We start from the raw sequence: 25811 nt of genomic DNA, 5'->3' as shown, positions 1-25811 counted from the left end.
ATTTCAGAACACTTGAATCCAGCTTGACATATGAATAAATAAAAATTTGTTGCATTTCATTTTGCATTTTTGATGTTAAAATCGACACGCTCGCTCCAATAGATGAACAAGGTACGAGCGAAATGCATGCAAAAATAATACCAATAAAACATCATTAAGTTTTTTTTTTAAGTTAGTTATATTAGTTTGAAATGGCCTCCTAAAAGGCTTCGAGAAAACGATGAAATGGCTATGCCTTCGTTTGTTTTCCTCGACTTGGCTGAGGTTGGCTACCGTGCCTAAGGACTTAGTGTTTATATTCAAAATAAAGTGAGATATAGGTCTACTTTTAGCATTATATAAATACCGCTTTTGAACTGACTCCTACACTTTTTATTATTTAAGAGGCAGTCTTCAGGATGACTAATAATAAAATTATAAAAGTTTTAACCTATACCTATTCAAATTATTTACAAGTAACTGTTATATAACTCGGAGATACAGAAAACAAAAATGGTAGTTTATTTCTCTAGTTATCAACCATTATTTTAAAACAAAAATCATATTCATAATCATCCCACAACAACATTCAGCCATAAAGCAAAAGTAGGTATAAACTGACAAGCATTAATAAAACTTGGCCGGTCCTCAAGTCAAGCCATAGGCAAAACTCAAATAATATGCTTTATTCAGTTCATTTTGAATTCCGGACATGCTTTTATCTGTCCTCCCTTTGTTATGGTCACATAAGAGTTATGTATGAATACAAGGGTACCGTTGAGATATTAGGTACTTAGATAATAAGCCCGCCGTGGCTTGAAGACAGATCGAGTGCTGGCTCACCGGTTTATTTAGGTAGTTGATAAAATAGTTTCAAAGGAGCGGTTTAAAGGTATGGTGGGAAGGTAAATGATGTGGTTTTCGACATAAATAATCGTGTTTCATGAAGCGTTTGAAATAAAATGATCTCATTTTTGATCAAGCTTTTGTAAGGTAGTTTGCGAGTATGTATGAGAGGCAATTGCCCAGCATTGGGACACTATTACGGGCTAATAAAAAATGAGAAAGGATATTATTTGAAATAAAATAATCAACAAAAAACTAAATAGTTGAAGTACAGTCAGCAATACTATTAGTTTAGCACCTTAACACACAAATAACTGTCATCGTTCTTTGCACTCGTGTATTCAGAAAATGACATTAATACATGCACATTTTTTTCCCTTTCGGAGTTATTATTTCCGGAAATATTGATTTCGGAAAGATTGAGTGATCTAATCTTTCAACCCTTTTCAATTACAAAACCAAATTCCAAATGTTACTTTTATACATTCTAGGTGATAAGATGTTTCTCTTTGTCATATCCAGAGTATGGGAAAGGGTCAACAATCTACAGATACATTATCGATATATTACTTAAGTATCACTTATGCATTTATGCTTACCTGTAAGGACGGTGTTCTGTGTGGCTGTCGGCGTAGACACAAACAGCAGAAGGAAAGCAATTAAAGTTCTTCCAATAGACTTTACACTATACATTTTGTATATTATCTACCTATCTATGAATTTATTTACAGTAAACGTTGATGTTTTAAGAATTCGCCTGATTTTATTCTGTATTCCATTCTAGAGCTCCGCGATTTCGTCCAAATCTGTAACAAGAACAGCTAATTAATTTTTGCATTAATATTAAGCTTATGTTCGTGAGGGATTTCGCTGAGCTAAATGGAATGTAAACAAGCAAAAAGGTGTAATATGTTTATGAAAAGTCTTTAACTGTTGACATATATAATAAAGAAACATTTTATTTTTATATATTTTTTGCTCTTTGGACAAATAATGTGATTTGATAGACCAAGGAATGTCTGCAGAGATTTTAACAGCACGCGCATTGCCAATGTTATTTATACGTCATAAGTTCATAAAAGTTTAACGTTTAAAATAACACCTGCACTGCATGTGCTGTTAAAATCAGCGCAGACTTTTCTTGGTTTAAACTCTATTACGTACGGTACGCTTGTTGCATTTGTTTTTATGGTTGCACGACAATTTTACTGTCAATCGATTTTGATGCCGAAAACTATAAACTAGTTACTACCGTCCACATTTTCAAAGAGACGCTACATAATATGGGATATTCTCGTAATAAGAGATTTGTGTTGTGAGTAGGTACACTACACTGTACCTATATGTAAGAATGTAAATAAACACACATAATAAATAATTAAGTAAGAGCTGACTGAGATTCAATCCTCCTGCTTCATAGGCCCTACCGACTAGGCTAGGAAGCCTTTAACTTGTATTTTTTTATGTTGATACTAAATTAAAGATCCTGATTTGAGTTCGGTAAAATTTGCAGCGATGCTGTAGCAAAATAGCCGCGCTACAGTCGCGGTGCTGTCGCACGTCATGTACCCAAAGCACACGTGAACACGATTCTGCATCGAATAATTTTACGGTTTAGACTCTCTTTTTATAGTCACTCGCGCGACATGTTTCATGTGTTGTTATGTTGTGTAGGCTGAAACATGCCGCGCGAGTGACTAAAAACAAGTGTCTAAACCGTAAAATTATTCAATGTTAGTATATCTCACAACAGTTTCAAATCGACGATTCGGTATCGCTAAAAATCGACTACAGCAGAGCTGCGATACAGCATCGATTGAGCTGCGATTTTGTATTGATACGTCGAGCGTCGAGCGGGGTGTAGAATTCATTCAGACACGGCAAAAGTCACCGTGTGCGACCTCCCTAGGTTTCTGAGCGGTCAGTCTAAGACAAATTCGTGACTCGGATTGGACAGGTTATGTAGATGGCACTATACGGTAGCTATGATTTTTAAAAGTTTGCAAATCAGCAGCATCACAAAACAAAAGGCGCAATACAACGTCTGGTATCGCTGTCAAACTAGTGGCCACTTTTTTCTAATGACGGCTGTACACACTCGTCGATAGCCTCTAGCCGAGAGTCTCGGCACCGCTCCGATCCAATCGGAGAACCGCGAGAAGAGACAAGGAATAGCGACAAAGAGATAGGAATAGTACATACACAGCCGAGGCCTGTCTCAGGCATTGTCGTAGGTATATATCTAAGGGGTGTGTAATGATCGATATAAAAATAATTAATATATTTTCTGGAGATATAACAACATTTAATATAATTTCAGAAAATATAATAGCACATTTTGTATGAATGCATTTGGTATATTATTAAAATGTTTCATATCATTTTGTTTAATTATTCTTTTGATATAACACTCATTTATTATAACGATCATGTGATATAATGCTCATTTATTATACAAGTATTATTATACAAGCATTATTAGGTATAATATAGGTATTTTTATGACGACATGTGTATGTAAATGTTTAACGCAGATTAGGTACCTAGTGGTTTGTTTTGTATAATGGACGCAATTCTAACCTAACCTGATTTTCTGGTAGCGAGCGGTTCGTTTAGTGTAGGGGTCGCAGTTCTTAATCTAACCTAACCTAGTATTCTGGTAGCGGTTGGTTTTGTGTAGGGGTTGCAGTTCTTAACCTTACCTACCTAGTTAGTTATAAATAGCAGTTCGTTATACGTAGAAAGAGTATCGTTTTTTGTAGTGTGTAATAGTAAATGTGGAATTATTTATCTAATACATTATATCAACAATTCTACTTTAGATGAAATAACTTTATATCATAAATTCTGTATAGGAAATATGCATTATACTTCAAGAATGTTATGCTAAATGTTATTAGATCAATTAATCTTTATATAAAATTATAATATATATGAAAATATATGAAGTGTTGTTATATCATTTAATAATTATACTAAATAAGCGTTATTGCAACTGATATTATAATAAAAATGTTTATAGCCATCGATACGCACCCATATCTAAGGACTGGCCTTACGGGCACTAAAAATGGTACTTGCTCAGCGGTGTCACTCACGAATTCCAGCCAATCGTACAGTCTAACGCAACTAGTTGCGACCAATAGCGCGCGTGATGCGAACTCATCAACCAATCGCGTTGTAGCGGTGTCACACCGCTCTACTGGCCCCTGTCATGCCTCATTATTATTGCCCGTAAGGCCGGTCCCTAGATATCTATGTCAATGGTCTCGGGGCCTCTCGACTTGTCTGTACAGCCCGCATGACTCTTTTACAATCAATAATTCAGTGTTAACAAGTAATTTATAGCGGTCTGTTATTTAAATATTTAACAAACGTACTTAGTAAACAGTAATATGTTTGCATTAGTGGTTTTTCTTCTCGCAAAGGTATTGAAAAACATCGTGTAACCTGAGTATTGAGTAGTTATTACTATTTAGTCTAAGTAGTAGGCACTATGTATACCGCTCTGAATAGTGGTTCACTTTGTATCATAACGTATGTTAACGTACTATTATTAACGTAATATTAACGTACTATTATTAACCTTAAATATTAAATTGGCCTCCAATGGATAGGCTAAAATTTAGATTAATATTTAAAAAATATGCCAGTTTAAAGAAGCATGTTAATAAGTGTCATTATCCTTGCCAGAATATTTTATTTTTGTAATTCACTCGTTTATTTGATCAATAATTACCTACGTAAGTATAATAGCGTGTCGACAAAATAAGTAACATACAATTAAGGGCTTTATCGTGCTTTTGTTTGCTTATTGCTAATGATTATTTGATCATATGGGACACAATAACAGGAAAAAAGTTTTTCCACCACACCTCGTAAAGGCTTTCATTATTGTTCGAAGCGGATGAGGAGATTGGTTGAAATAGTTTGGCACCGACTTCTAACATATTAGTAGCTGTGACATTACTTTATACATGTAAGGTAATGTTTTATTTTATCCTTTCTGAAGTCGGTTTTAATTTTTTTAATGGTTAATTTTATTTTCCTCGACGAGTGTGTACCAAGCGCTGGTAGCCTAGCGGTAAGAGCGTGCGACTTTCAATCCGGAGGTCGCGGGTTCAAACCCCGGCTCGTACCAATGAGTTTTTCGGAACTTATGTACGAAATATCATTTGATATTTGCCAGTCGCTTTTCGGTGAAGGAAAACATCGTGAGGAAACCGGACTAATCACAATAAGGCTTAGTTTCCCCTTTGGGTTGGAAGGTCAGATGGCAGTCGCTTTCGTAAAAACTAGTGCCTACGTCAAATCATGGGATTAGTTGTCAAGCGGACCCCAGGCGCCCATGAGCCGTGGCAAAATGCCGGGATAACGCGAGGAAGAAGAAGGATTGCAAAATATATAACTACGTATACGAGTATGTGAGGTGTGCAATAAAGAGTATTGTATTGTATAAAACAAAGCACCGCACCGGCCTCAATTATCGCATATCTCAGATGATGCAAATTAGGTCACTGACAGACAAAAGGCTGAAAATGCAAAGATAAGGCGAAATGGTTTCACTTGAATGAAAATTGACGCTACCTATTGAAAATTCAGGTGTTTTGTTTCCGATACAACTATTATACATGTTTCTCTTCAACTATCCAAAAACGGTGTGACTAATTATAATGCTTATCAAGTTGGTAAAACGAGTGATTAAATGAACCTACTAATCGCAATAGCAATGCAGCAACAACGACTGTAACGCAGTTTATCAAGATACCTAATTAACAATATTAAGCACCCATTTCCCGTTGCTGCTAACTGCAACGCTCCACCAGCAAAATTTCATGCTTTCGTCGGGATAGGATTGTATTTTAACCTAAAAAACCAGAGTATTACAATTTGTTTAAATAAACTATTTTACTACCATTAGCCCCATCCGTATCCTAACCGTCATCAACACAGGGGTATGATCTGACATATGAAACTAAAACGTGCTTTTCGACGGACTACAAACGCTTTGAATCCTTATTTACGTCATAAGGTTTCCGTCATATATATTCATCTCGCCTCCTACCTCCTCGCATATCACTGATGCCCATTGACTAAGCATAGAACTATTGCTTTCGGTTGCCGCAATAGTTTCTCATGAAATGGATTTCAATCTACATGTTGACCACGAATGAACACTGTAAAGGATACAGACCGGGATGTCTTTTAATTACATTATACGCGATATACCTAATACGTTTCAATTGTGGTACCTACGTACCAGTACTTATTTTAAAAGCATGCTCTAAGCTTGTTATAATAGTTAGTAAACTTATGTTATTAATGTTTTGAATGAGTTTAAAACTTAATATTTACTTAAAATCTTCGAGCAACACCGGCTTCCGACACGTCGGAAGGGAGGGGCCCAAGCGATATCTCACCGTACAAATCATTCTGCCATTTTTCGCGGGGGGAAGGTGCACACAGTCGCACTTCTCATACACTTACATACCTGGCGGACGGTAGTGGTCATCGTTTGAGATCAAGTGCGAACCTGACTCTAGCTGTACCGTGTAACAAGACCCGGTCGTACTCTAAGTCATTTACAGTGCGCGCTGTACAGTTGTGGAACAAGTTGCCGGTTTCCCTTAGACAGTCACCGTCGGTAGCTTCACTCAAGAAAAATTTGCATAAGTTATGGCTCTCCAATGACTTGTGTTCTGGTTGAGTACTAAGTATTTTTTTTTTTTATTAAATTGTGATAGTGTATATATATTTATATTTATGTGTGTATCTTTATTAATATGTATTATATATGTGTATAATATGTAGGTATATATTATTATATTATAGGCTATAGGTTTTAATTATTTACTTGCGTAATAATTGAACCTTAGTTTACTTTTTTGTACATAGTGTTCGTTTGTCTATCATGTTTGTTTTAATTTACTCTCAATTGCTCAAAGGTTGACTGGAAGAGATCCATTATAGGGATAAGTTCGCCTTTGTACATTATATATATTTTTTGTTCCATTGTAATTTAACCTGTCTTATGTACAATAAAGTGTTTACATACATACATACATACATACTTACATACAAAATCCAATCAAAGGCCCTACCGCGAACCACGTTCGACGTGTTGCCTCTCTATGGCACTTGTAAATTCATACGTAAGTGTGACAGGGAGGCAACACGTCGAACGTGGTTCGCGGTAGGCCCTCTGTAATGACGACACAAATACATAGAAAATGACACACGTCAAAGACAAATCTTGCAAACCTCGATCTCTTTTTGTGTACGGACGAGTGACTATAGTGTCACAACACGCACACGTACACATTTTCGTTGAAGTATGTCATTGTATTCTGAGAGATGAGAAGTCGGATTTGTCGCTCGACCGATCCGCAATTTGTACTGAGCGAGCAAAATCGATAAATCCAACAATTACTTGAGACTAAAATACAATAATTGTATTTAAATGTAATTAAACGTATGATATGTAAAAAAAAATATTACATGTGAAATGTAACACTTTCATTTTGTAAATTTGATGTCCCCGACCTCTTTTTATAACAAAAAACCGAGCAAACAGGCATTTTTGTGCAGCAGTGTTCACGCGCGCGTCTGGACTCAGTCTAGTGAAAAATCCAAGTGCAACTAGTTTTATTACCCGCGCTAGATTAAATTGACGTGCTAATCTTGTACCTCGGCAGAGGGGAAATAGTGGGAATGCCGCCTCCCTTCCGTGTTGCTCGAAGCTTAAAATAAAAGGACAGTTAGACAACTTAGACACCTTTCAACACAGTAATATTTTGCTTAACGCGCTAACAATTATATCCATGTGCACAGGTTCCAGCAAGCGTTCTTCATGACATTAAAGCTCTCCAAGGGGCCTCTACGTGTTGGATCTATATCCCCACGCAAGTCTATCAAAAGACCGGGATTTATAGGCCCGTGAAATTCAAAATGGAGATACAAATATCCCTGTAACCTTATGTTTTTTATAATTTTTTTATTTCGCTTTCGAAATACTGCCGTGATTTTCATATCAATACTCATATTATCGAGGATATTGACAAATACAGGGGCGTCGTAGCACGGTGACAACTACGGCGCATAGTAATGCAGCTGCAGTAATTGACATCCGAACGTCACCTTTGGATTCAATCGACCTTGTCTTCCGACTGTTACATTTTTATTTTCGTTTGAAAGAAAAAGGGGTCGCATATTCATTTGTATGAAACAAGAGGACGTCTGGCGGTTCTTCGGTCGATTCCACTGTTTTGCTTTCGATAAGAAATGTAACGTGTGCTTTGGTTTGTAATCAGTCTTCCAGTAAAAGACTGTGAGTTGAATAAGAGTGACATTCCATTTCCAACTGCAGCTGCAATACTGTTCATTTTACTATGGAAACGCGTCGCTGTCATTGTCAATTTCCATAGTAAAATGAACAGTATTGCAGCTGCAGTTGGAAATGGAATGTCACTTTAAGGTATTTCATTGAAAGCCCTCGTCATTCACAATTCTGATGAGCTTCCGATTGTATGAGACGCCCACGATGCCCGATATAAATAAAAGTCACGATTTCCCTAAAAAAGTTTGTTCATGTGGTATTTACGTTGTTATTATTATAACACTGATAACTAACAAACAAAACTAAAAGTAGCATTTCATAAATATTCATGTTGCCAAGAAAATGATAGTGGCAATAACGATCATTAGAGACATAAATTATTTGTTTGTGTTCAATAATAATAATTCAGTATTTGTATGCACCGTTATTGAGACTTGTAATTGTTTTGCTATTATAGACCCCGTACATGAACTTATTAGGGGTATGAACTTATTTGGCGCGAGGCGTAAATGTCGCTTACCTATGCTTCCGATGAAGCCCACAAGATGGCAGAACCTACTATGCACTAGGAAACGGTAGATAGTAGCACTTGCTATGGCAATGTACATGTGCACATATGTTTCCGATTCAGGCCACAAGATGGCAAACCCTCCAACGCGCACGGTCCCTATAAGTCAAACCTTTGGAACTATGAGCTAAACATTTTGGAATAAATTATATCACGATGTTTCATTACACTTTTTCAAGCATTGCTTGAATCAATTACCTTTTGCTACGGCACATTAGCATAATAATTTTCCCGACATTTTCCCTCGTTCTAAAATTATAATATAGGTACCTAAGGTTAATTTAACGTGAACATTCTGGAGAAATTCTTTTCTGATATTTTAATTTCGAATATTTTAGCGTAGATGTTACAAATTAAAAAGTATTTTTCCAACACACTTGCACGTTACGTGGAACTTATTGAACCGCTTTTAGGCTAATAATACTAGATATTAAACAGGAGCGCTTTTTTCATTATATTATAGCACTTGTATTGTAATGTATGAAAATCCGACTGAATGAAGAAGGTAACTGATTGCTAATAATATGTATGGAAACGTTTAATACAATACCTAAAAGTGTATAAAACACATTGCAAACACGGAACCGCATAATAAGCCTTTATTGTCTTCCACATCACGCTCATCTAAAAACTGATAAACTACTAATCGGACTAAAGTTGTTTTGCAATTTTTCGTCACAAACTGTATCAGAGCTAAATTTATTCAACAATTTCGCTCAAAACCCGATTCCGAACCTGCGAGAGGCGGGTAAATCGGCACAACCGAGAATGATGTAGCACACTGTATATGACACGCCATTTTCTTGAAATCCGGTACCCGTAAACTTTCGAGTACTCAACGACCCGGATTTACGGACCCCCATTTACTCTGTACGACACTTCAACGGTATCCCTTCTCAAAATGTTTTTGACGGGTTTTTTCTCTTCTTTGTTAGATTTTTTTCTAGGATATTCTTATTTGAATCAATATGTACCTACGTTGTACATAGTTGCTTTAATTTTTTTTACAGAACAAGTAAAGTAACTATGCATACCTATTGTAAACACTGAAACATGTCGAAAGATATAATACCGGGTATGGCCAGTAACATGTGCAAAAAATTAAACTGTGTGTGGGTGGGTTTGAGGTGTACTCCTCAAACTGACCAACATTTGTTCAGCGACTTTCACTATTATACTATCTATTTTTTTCACTTGCACCCGGTCTAGCGTAGCGTTTTTAAAAGTAGATGTCAATATTTAGAGAGTGCCCAATTAAAATTAAATACAAGACATGCTTTTAATGCACTTTTTATTTTTTTTGTAAATCAACATAACCATCACTATAGCTGAATAAATATCAATAATATCAAAATGACCTTCGTCAGCAGTTCCTGTTTACTAAATGATGTTTTTTCCGAGAGAAAATACACGAGTAAAATTACTCGAATCACTAACGGTGCTTATAATTATTCAAAATAACAGAATAGAGCTCCAATAAATCTGAACGCCATTTTTGTTTATGGATAACTAAAATCAGTGGTACAAATTAATCTCTATTTAAAAATGTATTCATAGCTACAATGATGTAGGTACCTTTACCTAAGCGGTTTACGTCGTAATAATCGTTGTCGGTTTATCTCAGCAGTCTTTAAATATTATTTTTACGTTCAGAACTTTGTAATAACATTTTTATGTAAACATAGCTATGCAGCAGTGTCGAGAAAGTCAACAGTCTACAATAAAGATTAACGGATTAGTTCAGCGCCCGACCTGACGCGTACAGGCTATACCGGATTATTATAAATGGTCCTTCAAGATAACTTTTGAAGGAGTCATCTTGGATTTTCCTCCTTTTTCCGTCTTCCACCGACATTGTGTGTGCTTGATAAACAAATGATCTCAACTCGGGAATAAATTACTTTGTATCTTTATTTTTCATTTTCGAGAGCAATCATAATGTGAATATTTGAGTTTTTGGCAATGTTTTGATTGTTTCGGCTTCAAATAAAGGAGTCCATTAATGTTTTGTGACGTCTGAAGTTTGTTTGGTTACTAAATTATGTTCCACCTTTTTACCATTTGACAAGGTAAACGCCATGGCCATGAAATTACTTAAATTAATCAGCTTGAAAAAAGAGTAAGTGTTGACGAATATTTTATATGTAACCGTGTACACATAAAACTACAGGCAGATTTTAATCAGGTTGAAATAAAGGGTATTTTATCCAACCGAGTCCAAATAAGAAAGAAAAATGTGTAGCATACCTGTACTAAATAAATAAAAACTATGGACTAAACTTTTTGTTGAAGATTGCTATTGCCAAAAATCATCATACAATCTATCAAAGCCGGCTTTATTAGCATAATCATAATTTAGGATAATTTCCTCCCAATTTCCTGCTTCTTCTGCGTCCTTCCTCATTTAATTTTCTTCCTGACTCAATCTTAGTAATCATGAAAAAAAGAAACTTTGAAATCGGTAGTATACGAGATTGGTATTTCTCAAGAAGTACCCAATACCCGTTCTCATCGAAATTGCGGTAAATACTTAATGTGCCTACCTACATCATTTTCACTACTTAGACTAATCTGTCTGTCTGTATTGACTACGAGTATACCATTTATATAAATCTATAGTTCCCCAATATAATTATGTATTTTATTTTTTCAATATAAAAACAAGACCTACTTAGTGATATTAAGTTGATAGTATTGCATAAATATTCTCAATCTAAAAAAGGCCCCTGTGGCAAGGTCCCCAAGATGCTGGCTGCGTTACCCCGCTGAACTGCCAGACTAAAGCCTTTTTTAGATTTAGTTTAGATTAGTTTTATTTTATTTTAGGATAGTTTTTATTTAGTTTAATTTTAAGTTATTTTTATTTATTGTTTTTTGACTTGTTTTTGTACCATACATATGAATAAAGTTTACAATATTCTCAACATTCGCTCATTTTTATACCTACATAGGTAGGTACGGGACAGGTTGCTCTGTCAGAATGCCTAAGTATTTTAGGTAAAAGAAAAACAATATATCTTCATTATAGCTGTTTGTAAATGCCTTATTAATACGAATTGTGACAGATTTGGACTCATGAATGTTTAAAGCATTTAATAAAAAAAAACAAAAATAATATTTTATTGCTAAAACTATTTTTTTTATAAAAATCATTTATTTACATACAATATATATACAGTGGTACTACTAAACGAAATTAATAACTAGCTTAAATCTAAAATAGGCCCCTGAGGCATTGTAACAAGGATGCTGGCGGCATTTCCCCGCTGTATCGCAATGCTGATACGTTGTGCGAGGTAGCCGCTAGCTCTTCGGTCACCAGTTACGTCAACCAGACGCTTCGCGATTTCTGCGATATTTTTTATTTTGATTGATTCACGAAATTTGTTTCCAATTTTGGCATCATGTTCTTTTTATTTGGATTTGCATCACAACGGAAAAATAATAAGTTTATAGAAAAAGAGAAATAAGGTTTTTCGTTAATAAAGGAAATGAACGTGAATTTCAATATTTTATTTTAATTTCATGTGGCAGTGAAATAGCAGATTTTTTACTAGGTAGGTATAGCTAGGTAGGTATAGCTAGTTAAGTAGGTATAGCTAGGTATACCTAGTTATTTCGACTATATTGGAAATAGCGGTCGAAGCGCTTAACAGTCGGAATATTCATTTTTACTCACAATTTTATTATTGTAAAAATAGTTCACCTACACTTTATAGTAAATAACACCTACATACAGGAAAAGAGCGTTTGCTGATATATCGTCGGTGCGAATAAAAAAATCGCTATGTGTTTTTTTACGATTTATTGATTTTGACATATTTGAATTCCTTTTTAATTTCCCGTCGACCAACATAAATAACTGTTTATTTTCCTGTTTGTAATATATTTGTTGCGCCTGTATTTTTTTTCCTGATAGATCAATGATTTTTACATGATACTCATGAAGAATATAAACAGATTTTTATGTAATTTTTTACATTATTATTATTTCAACCAAATTTTGCTACATAGCGACTTAAATTTGGTTCATTAAAATCGTCATGTGTGAAGTTTGTACATATAGCGATTTGTTGCCAAAGTAACATAGTACGAGAGATGATACATAGCGGATTTTAGGGTCTATGTCGGGTAATCCATTCTACAATAGATGATACATAGCGGATTTTAGGCTCTATGTCGGGTAATCCATTCTACAATAAATCGCCATGTGCAACATTATCGCCATCACCCTCGACGGAAAACAAGGCATTTAATATCGTTATCTGCTAAAAAATCACGTAGCTATTTTATTGTTTCTGTTCTGTAATTTTTTTGGACAAAATATGTTGTTCTGTGTTCACATAGCGGAATTTTTATTTTCAAAACTAATAAAGATATAACAAAAATATTTTTGTCTCCTGAAAAGTAGCTTAAAAATACATGGCGATTTTTTTATTCGCTCCGACATTATATAGATAAAAGTGCCAGTTCCTCAACCAAAAACGTCACATTTGACACTGATAGATCAGTATCATATTGGAAATACAGGGTGATTGCGGGGTCGTGGAGCAAGAGAGCCAGACATCATACAGAATCCAAAGATGAGCTTCATGATGTTGTTAATTATTACTACCAATAATGATGATTATTTTCTAGATGACAAGTAGGAAAAAACATGTTTGCATACAATTTGGTGACCCTACTCAATGTGACGTCTTGTCGCTTTCCATACAGCGTATGTCAAAAGTAATTGGGTGACCATAATTACTTAGTATAACATTAATTTTACTTGAAAAATAAGAATAATTAAAGTAATTATCTTTTAATCAAATACTGCCATATGATAATGTGGATCATTTACAGAGTCAGAAAAAGTGGTTCTGGATCACGACCCAGAAATCACCCTGTAGATCAAATAAATAAACTCGAATTACCTAGCTTATTAAAGTAGTTTAGAATTTGTAACGTTTACCTCCACCACTTTCTGCACTTGACCGTTTTGGAATGACTATTGTGTTTACAATAGTAGGTATCACTTTTTTTTGAAAAATTATGTAGCTCAGTCTGCTAAAATTTGAAATTTTATCCTGAAATCCTGAGCTGTATGGCGGCAATTGTTGATCTAATGGGTAGGTATTCGGTTTTAGCACCGAATACTTCGAAATATTCAGGCAAATGCTGAATATTCGTTAAAGTAGCCGAACACGCCAAGCGAAATGCTGAATATGCTAGGCATCTCTAGTAATTACTATGATGTTGAACACTTGATTGGTTTTGTAATACCTACCTAATACGGTCGTCATTCTTCATTAAATTTTAATTTATATTAGGGCCTATACACACTTTGATCAGGTACTATTTAGTGCGAGTTTAATTAATTTTAATAAACATAATGTACTTTTTTCTTATACAGGGTGGAAAGATAAGTCGGGCCCTGGAGGGAACCTACCTTAAATCCTTAAGCTGGCTCATTTTACTTAAAGGAGACATTCCTTTATTTTTAAAAAGAAACAAAACTGCAGTAGGAGGAGTTATTATTATTGTGGAACATAGGTACCACTTTACCCACATATCGGTCAAACAACTTTGTCAGTAGAAATAGGCGCGTAATTCAATTTTTCTATGGGATGATTCCCTTCACAACTACATTTTTTTTTAATTTACCGCTTTTTTCTACTGACGGAATGGCTTGACAGATTATATTTAATGAAAAAATCGTGAGGAAAACGTCTGAAAAAACGAAACTGATCATTTCGAAGATAATAATAATAATTTACCTAATCCCATATTTTTTCCAAACCAAACTTCACAAAAATAAATAAGTACCTATAAGAAACGTATCATTAAAAAAAGACACCTGGCTCTTGAGACATGTTTCATCCGTAAGTAAGTTATGTTTTACCAAAATGCTGAAAACATTTAAGCTTTACTGACAAATCATTTCCATAATAAACATTTTAAGTTATTCCCGTCTTAGCACTAAAACACGGGACATCCGTATAGTGCGCCAGCCGCAAGATAAACAACACCGAGCACCACAAATCGTCGGCGCGATAAAACACTTAAGCTTCGCACTCACCGTAACCCGGGATAAACTTCGCTCGTTCATCATGAACACCGTTCACAGACACTACAACAAACACAGCCAAAATACGCGGAAACTCTTTAAAATTTAAACAAGTTCCCAAGGTAGCACAGGCTGCGGTAACGCTAGCATCAGACCGCATCCTTTATTCATGCACACGCAACGTTTTTAATTCACAGTATCCGTTAGAGTTCAAATTGGTATCGTACGAATTTGTGACGCGTCAATGTTCGGGTCTAAATTGAACGTTCGTGTTCGCTTGCTGAACGCCACGCTCACACTACCTAAGGGCGTATCTTGACAGATCCCTATTGCGCCTGCGTGAAACGAAGTGACTCTTTGGCCTGACGGACTTATTCACGAGTTAATTAATATATCAACTTTTCTCCGCCTCTGAAGGTATAAAGTAAGTCCTTTAATAAATATTTGGCTTAGTGTCTTTCCTTGTGGCCGCAGCCGCAAAGTTTTGACGCAGTTGAGTTTACCTCCACAATTTTCCTTTCCGGGCTAAGTAACCAATTAAGGTGTTAATAAATTAATTTTCTGAGTCCGCTTGACTGGACTAGGCACTTCTATCCGCTAACTACTAGCGGAGCTTACTAATTGGCACCTAATTACTTACTTATAATTTAAGAATTCAATTTTTGCACTGAAGAAAAGCTTTGTATGTCTTGTCTTATGTCTTGATTCTCTTTTATATTTTTAAAAACACTTCTAATGAATTTTAACTGTTGAAACATTTCCAATTTCACTTCAAGTACTTGGATAGTAAATATTTCTATCACAAATGAGGAGCGCTGGTGGCCGAGTAGATCTGATGTCCGAATTTCATTCCATAGGTCTCGGGTTCGAGTCGAGTTTGACGAAACTTGTATACGGAATGTCATTTGATATTCACTAATATTTTCGCCTCAATAAAATAAAATATCAACTCAAGTGGAGGTAAACAGCGAGTGGTCTTAGCGATTATCACACTGTATTATCCCGCTCGCCCATCGGAGCGACGACGTGCGAATCGCATTCAGTGTGATAACCGCCTTATCGCTAAAACGCGTTCTCTTTCAAAAACCTTTACTGACCTTAAGTGATTTCGATGATAGTGTTATGAAGGCTGCATCCTACACTATTAGATAATATAAGGGTTACACGTAACCTATAAACGATCTTGTTATGTCGGAAACAGGGTTGAGGAAGTTTGCGGTTGCGGACATTGCGGTTGTATTCAAGACGACATTATTATCGTATCACAGCGTAAAGGATGACTCACACTGGAACGGTCCGAGAGAGAGCCGTCCAACACGTCAGTTCTCTGTATTGTAAAGGCGAAATTTAAGCTCTTTTCCACTGACGTCATTTTGTTGCGGGTACGATTTTATGAAGGATCCCGTTTTTAGAAGTATGCGTGCAGTATCCCGCAAACAGAATGCTCGTGTGAACGTTACTATATTAATACCTGCCTACCACTAAAAGGGGACCCTGCAGAAAATTGTACCCACAAAAAACTGGACGTCATTGGGAAAGGCCTCTTAGGGCACGTAGTTTTGGAAAAACCTAATTTTCAATGTACTGCAACATTGATAAAGAGGTTTGATCATCATTGATATCCTGCTCTCTGCCGAATGGGATCATAAGTACTTTTCAAGTTTGTGACGGCTCGGAGTCGTACCATAAACGCATTTAAAAAAAATCGGCATGTATATAGCATGATATCAAATTTTATTTTATTTCATTAGGAATAATGAATATTGATGGTTAACAAGAAAGAGCAGTCCCTAAAGGCGTCACGCCCCGCACGCCTAATCAATTATGTCACATAATACAACAATGATACCGAAAACAAAATAGAAACACGCAAATTAAATAAAATTTGCCATTGTATACTTAATGACGAACGGTACAAGGTCGAAAATATAATTTTTCAGTTGTTGTGTTCACTCTTTTGTGTTTAATAGTTGCGTTTTAATTTATAACATGGAGTTTACATATTACGTACATGAAATAAATAAACCTATCAAGTTTTTATGTAGGTGCAGTTAGAATAAAATAGATAGCCTCGGTCAAAGTGGCCAAATATATCGGAACACATCTTTTTATGGTAACAAAGGCGTATCACTATCTACTTGATGTTAACTGTATCTATATATACAGCTAAACTATGGAATGCTGCGTTTTTTCTGGACCGATACGACCTTCAAACCTCCGAGAAAAGAGCGTATTCCCATCTCATAGTCTGGCAACACACAGACAACTTTTCTGGTGTTGCAGGTGATAAAATAAAATAATAGTGAGAAAAATAGCGCGATAACCTTATCATCCGACGCAAGTTTCCGTTACGAGTTAACTATGGAACATTAAAAAGCCTTTAATTTTAGTCCTTTTCCCTGAATAATTAAACATTTGGAAATAATCTCTAGAAAATTACCCTATTTAATTTTAGGTTGATTCCCAGCAGACAGCGATTGAGTAATATCTGTTATACAAATTAACATGTAATACAAAGATGATTAGCCTAATCGCCATAATAAATAATCCCGTATTCCCTGGCGCAAACTGCTAATTATTCGCATTATGTATTTATTATGTAGGTACAGGGCATTGTAAGCGAATTTAATACGAAACGTTTTTAATCATATATTATATTTCATGTAAGTAGGTAAATATAAATATTATAATTAGTAACATTTATAAAATCAGTCAAGCTTGCATAGATAGGTACTTTCCCACTTTTCGTTCGCAAATCGCAATAGAGTTCCAAAGAAAACATCTGTGACAGACGGACCGACAGACTCACAGACGGACTGACAGACCTAAGAAGAGTGATCCTATAAGACTTCCATTTTTCCTTTTGATACACGGAAGGTATAAAAGGTTACGCAATATACATAGTCAAAGTCTAGAAATGTGTTGGCGTAATATTTACTAATGGCATAAATTATAATAAATCATAACATAGACACTCGTCTTTTCAAGAGCGAAATTTAGATTCGAAAGATGCATTTTTTATTTAAAAAAAGGGAAAACTAAATTTTTACCTTTTATTTGGAATTAATCTCTCTTATTATACCAAAATAAAGAATTAGCTTAATGTTACGTTCATAAATAAATTATAAGAACCGAGACGTAACCCGATGAGACGGGTTCTCCCCCACTTATCAAACGGTCAAAGTCTTCCTAATGGCTCTGAGGGAATAAAGTTACACTAATTTGCATATTTTACCTTTTCTCTCTTAAGAAACTTGGTAGATGTATTCCACTTGGTGCATTATATTTGAAGATATCAAGTCAAATCAACGATCGTACCGTAAAAGTATAAAATTTTGCTATTTAACATAACTTTGCCCATCGCGACACAGTTATTTTTAGTAGAAAAGTTATTTTTTTACAAGGAGGCAAAGTTGCTCGTGCTAATATTGATACCAAAGCAAGCGAAAGACTTCTACCTTCGTTGGTTTGTAAAGTGAAGTCTTGAGCGTTGCAAAGGTTTTAAGGCACGAAAGTCAAACAAACTTAGCTTCCGAGTGAAACACAAAAAAAATTACCACACCAACGCGAGGATAATACCAAGCGGCTGTCATCCATTTCCTGGACATGGCCAAATAACCTTAGCTGACACTTTATTAAGTGAAGAGTGCTCCAAATGAGACCCGAAGAGCGGCGTGTATCCTGGAGCTCCTGGGATGATGCAGGAATTGAATTCGAAAAACGTCAGACACTACAATTGGCTTAGGTCAGGTGCTGCTGTCATCAAACAACTATATTTTACAAATATATATTTTACAAATCAATACTAAAGTAAATTAAAGTTAATCTCCCATAAATTCTGGACATTCTTGTGGAGAGAATATAAATTCGGAGCTTTCAACTAGACAAATAACAAACTAATTAAGAACTCAGAACAGTTCACAATCAAAAGGCTTCTAAATTCAATGGTGGTAGGTATGACAACAAGCTTTTCACCAAACGTCGGAAGTTTGTCTATGTTAGAAAGCTTTAAATACATTTTTCTCCAATATGCTCGGAAATGTTCACCTTACTGTAACAAAAATAGTACGGGAAGTTCTTCGTTAATGTCAAACTCTAACTAAAAAACATCAAACTATCGCTGTCCTGTTCTAGCGGACGGGAAGTAAAAAAACACTACAGTAATAACTTATTACTGTAGTGTTTTTTGCTTTTTAATAATAAAAAACGCAAACAGCCAATTATTATTGCCGCGAGCCGCTTCTACACGACCCGATCAGCTATCATTTCACGTGTATGATGGTGCGAATACTGCTTAATAAAATCAAAGATTATTTTTATATTTTTTTAAAATCTCATCCGTGTTCATAAAGCTTACATAGTTTGTCAAAGGACTTTCTCATTTCAAACATAGACAAAGAGAATCATACTATCTTTGTCTTACACTAGTACTAGCACCCAAAAGAAAAGGATGGGTGTAGTTTTCCTGGTTAAGTTGAAAAGTTGGTTTGACAAACTATATTGCGCAATTATATTGAATGAACGAATATTGAATGGTACTGAATGGCAGAATAAGTTTGTGCCTTTAACTTTTAAAAATTAATTAAAGAGGGAAATTGTTTTTGACATTTTGGATGTGAAGGTTTAATTTGAGTGATGCTTGATGCTTAAATAATAATTATTTTAGCTTATTTCCTCGCATGTTTGGAGAAAAGCACTATATATGCCTCGGCAGGAATAGCAATTCGTGGATTCGTCTTCGTTCGCGTCGTCCGACAAAATCGAAACTCATCCACGAATTGCCCTTTCCCGGCCTCTGCAATAATGTACTATTAAGGTTAGATTTCAGTTGAGACATCATTACAGGTCTGAATTGCTGCCGACTGTATAGCAGCAAAAAATGTCAATTAAGTACCAGGATCAGCTGCAGTGGCCCGAATAGTGTACTGCAATCCAGTGTGCCGAATAATGCAAGCGCTGGTGGCCTAGCGGTAAGAGCGTGCGACTTTTAATCTGGAGGTTGCGGGTTCGAACCCCGGCTCGTACCAATTTTACAGAAGTTATGTACGAAATATCATTTGATATTTACTAGTCGCTTTTCAGTGAAGGAAAACATCGTGATGAAACCCTCTTACCCTCTGGGTTGGAAGGTCAGATGACTGTCGGTTTCGTAAAAACTAGTGCCTACGCAAATTCTCACGGACCCCAGGCCAGTTGGCTATTGCATCACGCAAATAAGGCATGTTTCGACCTCAAGCATGTAGTAGGTTTGAAACAGTCCAATGGCTTCGGTCATTGAGTGCACAGTGAAGAGATACTTTGCATGATTAGAATTCATATCACGACCAAGACCCGCAATACATATTTTTTATTTTATTTCATGTCGGATAAACAGAAGGACATGACGAAACTTTAGGATTCCTAGTTGAGTACGGAACCCTTAAAAGAGTTGAACTACATTATTTTTACGTAAGCAATTTTTAAATGAAAATAATGTGTCATTATGTATTCTACTATATTCACTATATATTTAAATTTAGATTTCTTTATTTCAAGATGAATATTACGCTATATATTTGCTACATTCGCCAAAATAATGTTTATCTTCTCATCATGATCGTCAAAAATTACATTAAGTATAAATTTAAAATAAAAAATGAGATTAATTATGTTTGTTTTTTATATATTAAGTAATAAAATAATTTTGTGACCTTGTAGTTTAGATCAAATCTTTGGCTCGTTAAGGAACACACCTATCTATACACATTGTACGCAACGTGAAATAAATTCACCGAAGTTGAAATGTTCAAACACTCTATGGTAATTAAATGGTACCTACTCGTATAAAGTTAAGCTTTACGTTTCACTCCATTATAGAAGAGAGGGACAAGTCGAGGTGGTGGGTAAGATGGAGTAACCTAACCTTTTTATGGTCCCGTAGTCAACTAGGAATCCTTATAGTTTCTGTAGGTCTTTGCTCCATTATCGATAGATCTAGAAAGCTGCAATGAGACATGAATATATAAATCACACGCCCGTCAACGTGGTAAAAAAAAATTGTAAAGTATAATATATCTCCTCTAACTTGAACCATGGGTCCAAAAAGTCTCCTTCAATCTTCTTTGCCGTATCCAGCAATGGCGTCTTCATCAATATTTTTGATCCGGATTATGAAATGCCCTAATGTGGCTCGCAAAACCAAACTTTGTCTTGAAGATGCGGTCACACGATCCGCAATGGAGTTGTCCTGTCGAGTTGCTACATAATTATTAATTAAATACTTTCAGATGTAACAATATAGGTATTCATTAAAAGTTAGCCAAAATTGAAAATCGTTTTCCGCCGCTTGCAGTAAGTAGGTAAGCACCATACCAAATAACATTAGTGTCGAGGAAGTAAACAAACTTTGCAAAGTTAAAAGTTTCGACGCGGGTTTACGGTAGGTAAGAGTTGCCAGCTTTTAGGCCACGTTAATTTAGAATAATTGACGAAGGTACCTTCAATCCTATCAGTAAAGGCTCTTCAGTCAAGTGAAAAATGATAGGACCTATAGATATGCTGTTTAAATGGTCATACCATTTCGTGGCATTCGGTGTTGAGACACTGGGGCCGTGGGGTTTGGCTCATGTTCTTTTTAAAGAACTGTCGAAAAATCTGGCCGATACCACCGGTGACCAGAGAGCTGGCAGCTTTCTCTCTCTCTCATTAGTATTGCCATTCAGCGAGGAAATGCTGCCAGCATCTTTGGCACAATGCCGCGGGGGCCTTTTTTAGATTTATTTTAATATAAATTAGTTTAGTTTTTAATTTTAGGTAGTTTTTAATTTAGGTTTTAATCTTTTTGATGTTACTCATATACTGTATAAAGTTAAAAATAAAGTTAATATAAATTTATTTTGTTTATTTGATAGTTGTTAATTTGCAGCGCATCTAACGTTACAGTACTATATATATGTCTAAAATTTTCGGTACAAAATAGTCTGCCGTTTTTTGCGGGGGAGGGGCACATCAAATGTATAGGTACGTCATGTCAGATAAACGTCAGTCCATACATATGGTCGACATGAGGTTGACCATTGGCCGCCTATTTTCGACAGAGGGGAACGCCTGTTAATGGCGGCTCCATTGTTAATAACTCCGAGTTACAGTACCAAGAACGAAAATTATTGCAGTATATTATTATCAAATCAATAATGTCAGTATGTTATGCTTTTCGCTGCGACAGTTTTTGAAGAATCAAGAGGGCCTTTACCAGCTGGACTGGTGTGGTGAAAAGGATTTAAATTTTTGCGTGTCAACCGTTGATTGATATGACAATACTTCGCTTCCCTACTTGCTTTTACTTGTGAATTTGAGTTTAACATTATTTCTGCTTCCTTTGTTACATAATTTTGTTCTTTAGAATCAATTCACTGGCAACTTTTTAACAATGTCAAAATTTCTGAATTAATTTATCAAGATAAATAATTGTTGGTGTTGGAAGGTATCTGCCATTGCAACTGAATGAACATATATGTAAATTACTTTATAAAATATTACGATATGATTATACTTTCGCTGTATATTTTGGCAGGTACGGTGTTTTGAATTAGTGTGAAAGCAGAATCTGGCCTTACCAAATTAAAATCATATAAATAAAATCGTATAGGTAGACTTAATTTTTTTTACTAATATTATAAATGCGGAAATAACTCTGTACGTCTGTTACTTCTTCACGCTTAAACCGCTGAACCGAATAAGACGAAATTTGGTATGGAGATAGTTCAAGCTAGGAGAAAGGCATCATTATGAATATTATGATAGTGTGTATCAATGATCATCATTATTCTATGCAGACGAAGTCGCGGATAAAAGCTAGTTCAAAATAAATAGTGAAGTATATTTCTGGCAATGCTTTCCTGCTTTGGTAAGTATAAGATTTAAAGCGTTATCTCGATTTCTTGCATTTATTAACTAGGTTTCAATATATATATGTCTAAAATTTTCGGTACAAAATAGTCTGCCGTTTTTTGCGGGGGAGGGGCACATCAAATGTATAGGTACGTCATGTCAGATAAACGTCAGTCCATACATATGGTCGACATGAGGTTGACCATTGGCCGCCTATTTTCGACAGAGGGGAACGCCTGTTAATGGCGGCTCCATTGTTAATAACTCCGAGTTACAGTACCAAGAACGAAAATTATTGCAGTATATTATTATCAAATCAATAATGTCAGTATGTTATGCTTTTCGCTGCGACAGTTTTTGAAGAATCAAGAGGGCCTTTACCAGCTGGACTGGTGTGGTGAAAAGGATTTAAATTTTTGCGTGTCAACCGTTGATTGATATGACAATACTTCGCTTCCCTACTTGCTTTTACTTGTGAATTTGAGTTTAACATTATTTCTGCTTCCTTTGTTACATAATTTTGTTCTTTAGAATCAATTCACTGGCAACTTTTTAACAATGTCAAAATTTCTGAATTAATTTATCAAGATAAATAATTGTTGGTGTTGGAAGGTATCTGCCATTGCAACTGAATGAACATATATGTAAATTACTTTATAAAATATTACGATATGATTATACTTTCGCTGTATATTTTGGCAGGTACGGTGTTTTGAATTAGTGTGAAAGCAGAATCTGGCCTTACCAAATTAAAATCATATAAACAAAATCGTATAGGTAGACTTAATTTTTTTTACTAATATTATAAATGCGGAAATAACTCTGTACGTCTGTTACTTCTTCACGCTTAAACCGCTGAACCGAATAAGACGAAATTTGGTATGGAGATAGTTCAAGCTAGGAGAAAGGCATCATTATGAATATTATGATAGTGTGTATCAATGATCATCATTATTCTATGCAGACGAAGTCGCGGATAAAAGCTAGTTCAAAATAAATAGTGAAGTATATTTCTGGCAATGCTTTCCTGCTTTGGTAAGTATAAGATTTAAAGCGTTATCTCGATTTCTTGCATTTATGAACTAGGTTTCAATATAAAATTCTTATTAAAAAGAAATAACCCCATAATTTTTTTAAACTTTTTAAGCATTATAAAACAAAATTTATTTCTTCTATTAAAACATTCAAGGCTCTACCATGTTACGAATAAAACATGTTTAAAACTTACCACAACTAACACCTACAAAAACCAGCACAACAGCAAAGTCTATTCCAAATAGACTTATCACTATAAACGTCACTCTTCAAATAACGCACACTTAAAACTGAATTCAAGATTATGACATGACGTTCGTAAAAGTTGGTTTAATGGACCCCTTTTAGCCAATTAAGTACTAATTGTGTTGACCTAAGGTAACCCGGCTGATCTAATTCTGGTAGCATGACGCTCTGGCATATGGCTTATGATTACTTATATCCTTAACGTAAGAAGGACTTAAGTTTCAAAAGTTAGCCTTAAAGTTCAGTCTTTTTAAGGTAGAACATTATCGAAAAGTGTGAATAAACTGGTATCTCCGAGCTGCGAGTTGAGTGGACAGAAGAAGCAGCTGATAAACTTACGTAGGTATAGATGGAACGAAAAAGTAAAAAAGAATTTTTTTAATGTACACAGAAAGAATACAGAGATGATAATACATCCCCCTACGGTGAGACTGTCGCCGGGATTACCTCAGTGTGGTATTTAGCAATCTTAGCTTAACCACTCTATTTAAAAGCATGCTTTGCATCCAGCGTATATGATGCTGATGTATGTGCGGGAGTCAAGTTCAGTCAACTTTTTCTTGCACGTCGTTGCCATGGCTACGTAAAAATATACAGAGTTAAACTTTCACCACTTGTACACAATTATCATTTATTTATTTTTCTTCTTAGGCTAGGTCATTTATAACATGAATATAAAAGTAAAATACAAAAACACAATTATTATTATTAACCTACTTAAGCGGGACTTAAACGCGTATAATTAAGCTTTAAAATTACCATCGACGTTTTGAAGACAACTTTGTCCTCGTGGCCTCGAATAAATAAGTTCTCTCTTGCAAGAAGATAATTCTAGTAACTGCCGTCTGGATATCATGTGAAGGTCCATTAGTATTTTATTTTGCTTTTTTGGCATTAACCAGGGCTGAAAGGTCCTTAAATATGTACGAACTTGATAAGAAATTCATTTCATTCGTCAGTTATCTGCGTGAACTTTCTTAATAAAATGTTGCAGCTCTAGCTGGCAGATTAAACTTAAGTTTTTCAACGAGACATTTACTAATTAATTTAGGTCGTACTTCAAAACTGGAATTATGAGTTGCATGTTGAAAAGCAGTTTCTTGAGTCTGATAAGGTAATGCTACGTTACGTTGAACTTGCTTTCAACTGATTTTAGAGGGATTGTTTATACACACATGTATGCAGAACATGTAAACATTAGTAAGATTAGTATTAGAAATAAAAAAAAATATATATATAGAGACGATCGCGTTAAATCGCGCGCTCATAATATGTTTTGTGAACCGAATGGCTATGTCTAATATCGCTATGTTATCGCTATATCGCTATGTTTATACAACTTAAGATAATTAAACAAAATAACAATCATAAAAAACACACAAATAGGAATCATAAAACTTTCTTCAAAATTATAGAGCAAAACGCAATCTAATCCTAAATAATGGCTCCTGATTATACTAACACCGCCATAAAACTGGAAGAAGTTTAAAAAATATTGCGTATCTCGAAGGAACGAGGTGGGAAAAAATTAAAATGCACCCTCGGCTTAAGACGATGGTTCTCGAACCTCCGTTACCTTGGAAAAGTTAAGGGCTAAAACTTCCGCATAAAGAGAGATGTTTAAATATTTAAAGGTGAGCCGTGTTGTTTCATAACGATGTAGAAAAATTCTGTTGTTCTCACTGAAATGGTACAACATACACAATTTGTGCTTTTTTGCAACAGCGAGAATTTTTGCGCTTCGCTTACACCAACGTGTACTCTTACATGAAACTTGGAACGTAGTGGAGGTTGCATGTGTGTACTCGTATTTATGCTGGCACATCAGTAGTAGTCCTATTACGACACGAGTATATGACACATGTACACGTTCGCGGACGCTC

General features: G+C 35.3%; 1 protein-coding gene across 4 annotated transcripts in view; it reads right to left on the bottom strand.

Annotated features, from left to right (window-relative positions):
• LOC134666639 (hemicentin-2-like) overlaps positions 1-23964 on the bottom strand; it is a 129587-nt gene extending 105623 nt beyond the window's left edge. Inside the window, exons 1-2 of one of the 4 annotated variants that reach the window (XM_063523855.1) lie at positions 23876-23964; positions 1425-1631 (exon numbers count right to left, since the gene is read on the bottom strand). In XM_063523855.1, the coding sequence (XP_063379925.1) occupies positions 1425-1518 (94 nt within the window). In that variant the 5' untranslated portion in view covers positions 1519-1631; positions 23876-23964. Of the gene's footprint in view, positions 1-1424; positions 1632-14790; positions 15092-23875 lie in introns of those variants that run through there. The other 3 variants (XM_063523856.1, XM_063523854.1, XM_063523857.1) reach the window with 3 other exon arrangements.
• Positions 23965-25811: the final 1847 nt, after the last annotated feature.

Source organism: Cydia fagiglandana, chromosome 8 (assembly GCF_963556715.1).
Source record: "Cydia fagiglandana chromosome 8, ilCydFagi1.1, whole genome shotgun sequence".
NCBI lineage: Eukaryota > Metazoa > Arthropoda > Insecta > Lepidoptera > Tortricidae > Cydia > Cydia fagiglandana.
This window is presented reverse-complemented; position numbering and strand designations above follow the sequence as displayed.